Below are 9196 nucleotides of genomic sequence, written 5' to 3'. Positions count from 1 at the left end.
ACATTGTGATGTCCGAACATGCAGATAGGTGCTCCTTGTAGAGTGCACTGAACAACCCTCCATAAAAGGACTTTCCAAGTGGTTCTCACTTATCGAGTGGAAAAGTCCTGGTTTATGGTTGTACATAATTAGTCCTTATGACCCGGGACAACATTGAGACTCTATGTGCTAGAATTACACTTTGACTTGTTTACCGACTCTCATGGGGTCATCAGGTGGCAAGGTTGGGTGTTCTGTCGAAACACATAGGAGTCGATGCATTGTAGTCGGGGATTCACCGCTTACCTTCGGGTATGGATATCCTATGTGTTATCATGTGTATGTAGATCGAAATCTCTGGCCAGAGTATGGTTGTAATTATGAAAGGTGTTTCATAGATTGCACCATCGATGCAACTACGACATGACACATAGTATCGATTCATTGACAACTCTCGATAAACCAATGGTTGTCGAATCGATCGGGATATATGAGTTGAAGGGACCGTACTGTACGCTAACCATAATTGAATGGTTCTTGCAGGCACTATCATGTGATACCTAAGGAATCACGTAAGCGATGCTGCTAGGCGTTTAACGTGATTGGTTGGGTACTATCAGACTTGAGTTCTGACGTTCTTACTATCAAGGAGTTGATAAGTAAGAATGGAGCAATTGGGGTATGCTCGAATAAGGACATGTTTAGTCCGAATCACATGGAGATGTGAACCCACGGCTAGTTGTATCAATGAACCATTGAGGGCCACACAAGTACTAGCTTTGTAAATCCCGATGAGAAGTAAAAATAGTTCAATGTGTTGAACGGCTTATAAAGGAGTTTATAAGCGTAAGGAAAATTTGAAGTATGACTTCTATAAAGGAGAAAATAGTTCAAAGTGTTGAACGGCTTATAAATGTGTTTATAAGTGTAAAGAAAAATAGAAGTATGACTTCTATGAGAGAAATGTAAATTTTGATTTATGGAAGTGTTCCTAAATTAAAATTTGGCCAAGTGAATAATGTAATTGAAAATTGTGATTTTCATAAACATTATTATGGACTAAATAAATTAATTCAAGTGTTGAATTAATTAAACACTAGTGGACCTAGTAGAGTCCAAATAATTAAATTAATTCAAGTGTTGAATTAATTAAATTATATTGAGTCTTGTAGAGCTCAATTAAAATAATTATTTAACTAGTGGGACTTGAGTAAATTCAAGTAATGTTTAATTAGTCTCAAATGTGTTTGAGATTATTAAATTTAGTCCAAAGTTTTTAATTTGATTAAAAACTATATAATATACATGCTTGGGAGGTGAAGAGGTGGAGATTACTTTTGAATAAAAAATTGCATGGCATGCAACTTTTTCACTTTTGCTTTTTGCAACACCTAGACAAGAAAATTAAATCATTCTCCCTCTCCACACATGTGTGATGGCCGAAACTATGCTCTCTCATTCTCTCCATTTTTCTCTTCTTTGTGTTCTTGAATTGTTGAAGAATACACACACTTCTCTTTGAAAAATCTTCATATTTTTCTAGTGCAAAATATGAAGGGATCTACCTAGTTGGTGGTGGGCCTAATTTGAAGGAAAGTTTCAAGGATTTGGAGGAGGAGCTTGTAGATCTTCATGCCTTGAAGAGCTTTGTTGTTTGACAACAAAGTTGGAGCCACAATCAATCTTTTAAAGATTGATAGGTATATTTTCTTAACATCCTATGTATGTTTTTGAGATTTTTGTAAATATTGCACAACTTCTAATGATGGCCGAAATTTTCCCTTAAAAATTTGATTTTTATGCTTCCGTTGCGTTTCCGGCCACCGTAACCGGTCCGCTTTCAAAGTATTTATGGATTCCTAGCAAGTCTGAGCTTCCCAACAAAAATAATTAAATCTATTAGTAAGGACGTATATTCTTTTTCCCAGATGTTCAAAGTTCAACAGAAATCGAAACAAAGGTATACCTGTGGGCTCTCCAACGAATACAACAAGGGTTTAGGCAGCTATGTCATCTCATCATGCCAAATTGATGCTGCACCTCTCCACGCTGCAGAATTAACCTGATGAAGAGCACTCACAGTGAGGACCTGAGAGGACATCACACCCAGTAAAGCCTGCTACTTATTCAAACTTAAATACGATAAGCAACAAAAATTCTTCAAATAAATAGTTTCAATGGGGAAGTAATTCCTAAATCTATCAAGGAAGACCATACCACACGTTTATACGGAGATTGACGAGGTGTTACCTACATTCTTAGATACCAAGGTATCTGTTTCCGGCCTCAGGTCTTAAGGGATTATAATCATGCCGAGATGATAAATGTTACGCATATCTGATCAATCAAGAAAATTTATATTACTCAATAAAACATGAATGTATATATCAAACTTCACATCAACAGATAAGAGACCATAAATTTGCACCCACTTTACTTCCTCCATTTTCCAAACTAGAAGAATAACTTGTTGAAAGAGACTTATTAATGGGAAAAAAAAAACAACCAAGACACTCGCAAAAGATCTAGACAAAATAACACACACAAAATATGTATTAACATATTTATTATTTAATAAATATGTTAATACATGCAATTTAAGCTATCATATGTAAGTAAGTCTTTTGATTTAAAACTTTTTAAATAAAATAACATTGGACTGTTATTAATAACTATTGATTTAACAGACAAAAATATATATAACTATTGACAAAAAAAAAATTAAAAAAATTCGGTTTTTTAAAATTTTTGTGAATGTTTTGTTTTATTTTATTTTATTTTATTTTACTAAAAACCTTGAACAAAATTGAAGCAACAATTTATTTATATTATCTACCTAATAACGAACGTCTATCCATTTTAACATAATTCCAATATACGTGTACAACTATATATATTCTTACGTGAAAAGGCACGATATGAAATACTAGAAAAGTTAGAGGGTCTATTTTGCAAACAGCAAAGTCTTCTCCGACCCGGAGGCCACCATAGACGCTCTTCGTGACGTAACTCACCAGACTCTCCAGCTAAACTAAAGTTTCATTGCTATTAATTGGCCGGAGAAGTAAGCTTAAGCTTCTTGTAGCCGGAGTTCTTTAGCGTCCGTATCGAATTTTCTCCTCAAACAGTCATGATCACTACGGTAATTGCAAATATGCTTCCATTATCTTAATCTATCCAATCCAAATCTGTAAGATGTGTTTTGAACTGGAATTTAACTCGTTTTTTTTACCCTGTGAAATTGGATGAATGTGCAGCAGAGAAGTGGATCAGGTTCGATGTCGCCTAGCCCCAGATCCCCATCAGGTCCGTATTTGACTGTATCGGTTTCCGATCCTGCTAAAATGGGGAGCGGAGTTCAGGCCTACATATCCTACAAAGTTATTACCAAGGTAGTGATTATTGATTTCTGCATGTGTAGATTGGGTATGGTTTCGCTTGCGCGTGCATATTACATGTATAATCAATAAACTTTGGTTTGATTGGTGGTTAGGGCTTGAATATTATTGGGCTTTCCAACTTGTTGAGCTGTGATACTAATCTGTGATGATGAAATTTTCCGCTGCTGTTTATAGAAAGGATATTTAGTGTTCTTTTCTCCGTAGGTATCTGTCATTAATCATCCAATAAACAATGCACAATAGAGGGTGGCTGTTTTAAAAACCAGCAATGAGGAATGACACCGATCACTGCATATATGACCAGGATTAGCTAGGTTGAATCCCAACATAAGGAGCTTGGTTTTATCATGAAGACCTTAATTTGTAATTTTGGGGAGTTAGTTTGGGTTGGGGGATTTTAGGTCCACTCACAAGTTCTCCAATATTAAATTCATCAGCTTCCATTTCGTCAAGCGTAACAACATAGTTTTTTTTTTTTTTTTTTTGCAATTCACAAATATTACTGATTCTGCCCTCCTTAAACACCAATAAATAATAATAGTTCTCAGCCACTGAAGAATCACAATCACTCGATTATGAACTTGCTTGGGGTTAAATAAGAGTACAAGAGGACAATTCTTGCATTCTGGAAAAAGTACAATGTGTAGGATGATGCTGAAAGGGGGGAGTGGTAATTGAAACTGAAAGTTAAGGTGAAATGTAAACACGTGACACAAGCCATGATCTTTAGAAGTTGCAACTTGCAAGCTTTACTTTCTATTGGCTGTCAAAGTGTAGGACATAGATTATCATGGAAGTTGAAAAAGAGTCATTTTTGCTTGAGAAAATATGTGAACTTACCTATAAACCAACTGCAGCAGTGCAGCTGTAATTTCTAAATGTACCATGTCGTGTAATTTCTATATTGTGTTTGAGTTTTTGGATCTCAGCTAGGTCGGATAACTCAGTTATGAAATATTCCATTTATTTTGTATTACAGACCTTTTTAATAGGATTCAGTTTATTGTATCTTTAAAGTTTAAGTGCTGAAAATTCCTGATCAACATCTATAAATGCAAAGGAATTTTAGGTCTTGTGTAATACTCAATTGAATCATCAAGTGTCCATTATAAATATGAATTATAAAGAAATCTGGTAAACAACTCAAGTAGCTTGTTTTATAGCCGGAGAGGAGTGGAATCAGAAGAGGCAAACCTTTCCTGATGATTATAATAAATTAACTTTTGCTAAATAACCGCATGTGTTTAATTTTTGAAGATATACTCTTGTCACTAGCTTTACTTCTAAAACTGAAGATTTATGTATTGTGGAGGTATTCTTACTGTTGTCCTTTGTTTTTGGTGAAACAGTTGTATGTTAGTAACAATAACAGACTTTTGTATCTTGTTTTCCATGTTCAACATTACACCAACTCATTTCGTGATACCTTGTTTGAAGTTAGATCTTGCCTCAATTATAAACTAACATTATGGCAACTTGATTTGCAGACAAATTTTCCTGAATATGAAGGACCTGAGAAAATTGTTATTCGACGATATAGTGACTTTGATTGGTTAAAAGACCGCCTCTTTGAAAAGTACAAGGGTGTCTTTATCCCTCCTCTTCCGGAGAAGAGCACTGTAGGTAATAAACTGAAGCATTTTTCACTACATGTTTTGTCAAAATTGTCCATAGTCTTGTGATTATGAATGCATCATATTATTTTGTTAAGCAGGATATATAATCCAGTTTTCTCTATTATAGTAGCCAGTAAATAGGTGATAACTTTGCATGTTTTTTACACTTGCCGGCATTCTGAAACTTTATTTTCCTATTATATGTTTCTTGCGTGCAGAGAAGTTCAGATTTAGTGCAGAGTTTATTGAAATGAGGCGTCAAGCTTTGGACGTGTTTGTCAACCGGATAGCAGCACATCGCGAGCTTCAGCAGAGTGAGGATTTAAGGATCTTTTTGCAGGCAGATGAACAGGTTATTTGATTTAACGGAACTTTCTTTTAATATGAACTAAGATATCGAATTGGCTATCTGAATTTGTGGTTGCCACAACTGAGAATCAAATTCTTGAAAGATCTGATCATTAACTGGGAACATCAGAAGTTGTCTTTTCTGTATGATAATTCATTACCACACGTATCTTTTTTTCAAGGTTTGCTATTTTTGCTCGTCGATCTTGTTCTTCATCTGATTGTGTATTATTACTTTTCTTTATCTGTAGACTATGGAAAGAGCAAGATCCCAGGAAACCGGTATTTTTAAGAAGCCAACAGATTTTATGCAAATTTTCAAGGTACTTCCATATAAACAATAAATTTGAATTTAAAGCAACTAGACAGCAACGTACGCCATCTTGAGTTGTGTGATCTTATTTTGTACAGAGACTTTAGCTCTCTTCACTGCAATTCTTCATGAAAATCTCAAGATGCTTAGTTTTATGTTTTTTATTTCACTTTTCCCCTTTTCGAGAAGAATGTATTTTTTTTCCGTTGCCATCTGCTTTTATCTCCTGGAGGGCCTTTTAGTTTATAACAATTTGTTGTTTTCTCTGGATCTTGGTTGTCTTGGTACATATTTAGAAGATTTAAGGATTTATGCTGTACTTGTTGAGACCAGCAATCGTTAATCTTCAGCTCCATAGTTGGTACTGTGTTGTGCAAGGGCAGAAAATGGTTTTGCTTGACAGTGGTCACCTTTTTCAATTTGAAGGATGTACAGTCTAAAGTGAGTGATGTTGTACTTGGAAAGGAGAAACCAGTGGAAGAATCTAGTCCAGAGTTCGAAAAATTGAAGAATTACATATTTCAGCTTGAAGACCACTTAGCTGAAGCCCAAAAGCATGCATACCGTCTAGTAAAGAGACATAGAGGTACAAATGTATATTAGACCTGACTTCGAATGCTTTGCTATTTGGTTATTTAGTCCATCTGATGTGATGGAAATCTTGTGTACTAATGCAGAGTTGGGACAGTCTTTGTCTGAATTTGGCAAGGCATTCAAGCTACTTGGAGACTGTGAAGGAAATGGACTTGGTAAAGCATTTTCTGAATTTGGGGCAAAATCAGAGATATTATCAATTAAGCTGCAGAGAGAGGTTTAGTTTAATTTGTTGTAATATCTCTTGAATTTAGAAGATACTGTAAATTGATGGATTTCACTGTGAGATGCTTATTTGATTCTGTTAATAGGCTCAGCATCTCCTGATGAATTTTGAAGAACCTTTAAAAGATTATGTTCGAGCAGTGCAGTCTATAAAGGTGACTTCTCGGTCTTCTCAATTTTCGACATTTTATTTTGGATATATAACTGTGAAAATGAGACATTGATGGAACAAAGAGGTGCAGACGTTTGCTCGAAGGGAAAAAGTAACATTATTATTGATGCCATTTGCAATGTGCATTTACTTTTCTTCACTCTCTTTGAAGTAAATAAAAACATTTTAGACATCACATGCCATTGGTATGAGTAATTATATTTTTGGTTTGTTACTGAAATTGTCTCTCTCTTATTCCTGGGACAGGCAACTATGACAGAGAGAGCAAACGCTTTCCGGAACCATTGTGAACTAGCTGAGGCAATCAAGTTTAAGGAAATAGATATGTATGGTCCCTGACTCTTTTCTTTACCTTTTCCTTTTCTGTGATGGACCCTTGGATTATGATATTCTATGAGTGAGCCCTTTATTTCATATATCAGTGGAAAGTACTTGCTTCTACATTGTTCAAAAAAAATTTAACTTGAAGAGTTGGTCGATTGATTCCAATATAGCTCAATTTTCTCCTTTTTTCATCAGTATATGTTCCTTTTTTTACTTTATTTTACTTTTACTAAAGTTATTTGTTAACTTGAACGTTTTTCTTAACTTCTGTTTCAACATTGGAGTATTACAACACAAATCTAGGTCAAATCCCTTTTTTATGTCATGACTAACAAGAGAATTGAATCCTTGTCCAAACCATTTTGTGTTCTCCAAATTCAGCGTGGTGGAACCATTTAATATTCTCCAAATAGAGCACGGTCAAATGAATTCGCTGAAATTCTAGATTCAACATTATTTGACCATATTGAAGTACATATGAGTCGTAGAGTTTTCAGGTTTATTCAATTTTTATGTAGAAATGGGTTGTGCTTGTTTCTTCTTTTTGGTATCAACCACCTTTAGTTGTTATCAATCTGTATCTATCGTGTATGTGTACGATTGCCTGCAGGAACAAGCTCAGACTAACAAGATCAGAGAAATTGATGGAAGCAGAGCATGAATACGAGCAGGTTGGTGACATTTCCTTTTGATTCCTTATTTCTTTCTATATTCTGTGCTGTATAGTTTATATTTAACTGTGTCATGCAGCTGAAAGCTGACGGTGCTGAGGCAACGAGAAAATTCGAGACAATTGTGAGGATAATGAATGAAGAGATTGTTCAGTTTCAAGAGCAAAAAACTTTAGACATGGGTCTGGCATTTCATGAATTCGCCAAGGGTCAAGCAAGTTTGGCTAATGGTATCGCTGATGGCTGGCGAAGCCTTCTGCCCAAGCTTGAATCTCTCTCGTCCTCGTGAAGCTAAATCCTGGATTGTAATAGAAAATGGTGTTGACTTCAGAGAGGAGCTAGAGACTGGCTTGTATCGGCGGATGGATGATTTATCAGCTGTTTTTGCCACTATGTCTAGTTTTTCAGGTTGATACTGTACAGACCCAAGGCTAAATGGAAATCCGAAACCCTTTTTTATCTTGTACCTCGAATATCAAATTAGTGGGTTAAACATTTTTGTTGCTCTTTATTTTTTGGGGTAAAATAATTGTGCCGGAGAGACCGATTATTTAGCATGGAGTTCTGATTGAATACCACACAAGTAAAAATGAAACCATTGAATACCATACAAGTAAAAATGAAACCGGGACAATAATGTTTATTTTGTCTGATTATTTTTAAAAAAATATTATAACATTAAAAAAAAAAAAATTAACCAGCATGGAAGGCAGTCCACTCGTGGCACGTCTGTCTCACTGGCCTGTCTTGAGTTTTTAGTTGATGAAAAATTTCGCCTTTTCTTAGGATACTGCAAGTTATGTGTCGGAAATATATTACGAGTATGGTCGCCACTCGCCACCCTCGAGGAGAGAGGCATCATGTGTTATCGTTATCCCCTGTTGAACAAAACTTTTTGGTTGGTTAAAAAATAATCTTCAATTTTCATTCTTAATGCCGTTTTAGGTGAGAGATGATTAATGAATAATCTAAAATTTATCTAAAATAATTCACCAATTTTTAAAATATACAACTCTTCCTACTCTATAGTTTTCACTAACAATTTATCTTTGCTTTAATTTGGATTTAAAATATTGTAATACATTAAATTTTAATTTTGCTCGTTATTTTACATACCAACAATATGTTCGTAGGATTTGTCGATCAGTGTTTGTACACATATCATAATTTTAAAAATATGTTTTAACATGTCTTTGTCATCATATTTTAGGCACCACTTATTTTATAGACAAGATGTGAATAAAATTGAAAGATAAATATCATATTGACGGTAACCAAATTGTGTAGACGTCTCACAATCGACTATTTGAGACGGATTCTCTTATTTGGGTTCCATGAAAACTCTATATTTTTTTGTTTAGAATATTCTTTTATTGTTGAATGTCAGTATGGTGTTGACCTCTACAAATTAGTTCGTGAGACTGTTCAATAAAGACCAACTTCAATTGAAGCCAAATCATCAAATCAAACGAGATAAAATATTGAAGCACACGACATATTTCACCGAAAATTATAACAAGAAAGATTATTTCATCCATGTATATTTCATTACA

At 34.7% G+C, this 9196-nt stretch overlaps 1 protein-coding gene across 2 annotated transcripts; it reads left to right on the top strand.

The window, feature by feature from the left end:
- The first annotated feature begins 2899 nt into the window (after positions 1–2899).
- LOC140839761 (sorting nexin 1-like) lies at positions 2900–8154 on the top strand. Of its 2 annotated transcripts, none has more exons than XM_073206697.1 (11): positions 2900–3121; positions 3240–3371; positions 4868–5003; positions 5215–5348; positions 5596–5667; positions 6084–6243; positions 6335–6468; positions 6563–6631; positions 6895–6974; positions 7583–7643; positions 7723–8154. In XM_073206697.1, exons 1-11 carry the CDS (start codon positions 3110–3112, stop codon positions 7930–7932), a joined length of 1200 nt encoding a protein of 399 aa, XP_073062798.1. In that variant the 5' UTR covers positions 2900–3109; the 3' UTR covers positions 7933–8154. The 2 variants fall into 2 exon arrangements, with proteins under 2 accessions (XP_073062798.1, XP_073062797.1); XM_073206696.1 differs by having other exon boundaries at positions 2901–3121; positions 3237–3371.
- Positions 8155–9196: the final 1042 nt, after the last annotated feature.

This window comes from Primulina eburnea, chromosome 8 (genome assembly GCF_022965805.1).
Source record: "Primulina eburnea isolate SZY01 chromosome 8, ASM2296580v1, whole genome shotgun sequence".
NCBI classification, from domain to species: Eukaryota; Viridiplantae; Streptophyta; class Magnoliopsida; order Lamiales; family Gesneriaceae; genus Primulina; species Primulina eburnea.
This window is presented reverse-complemented; position numbering and strand designations above follow the sequence as displayed.

What these genes read in the sequence shown, in the direction of transcription:
- LOC140839761 (XM_073206696.1), top strand. An exon ending in TCTAGTAAAGAGACATAGAG is followed by an intron (nt 6,244 to 6,334) that starts GTACAAATGTAT and finishes GTACTAATGCAG; the next exon opens with AGTTGGGACAGTCTTTGTCT. An exon ending in CAGAGCATGAATACGAGCAG is followed by an intron (nt 7,644 to 7,722) that starts GTTGGTGACATT and finishes TGTGTCATGCAG; the next exon opens with CTGAAAGCTGACGGTGCTGA.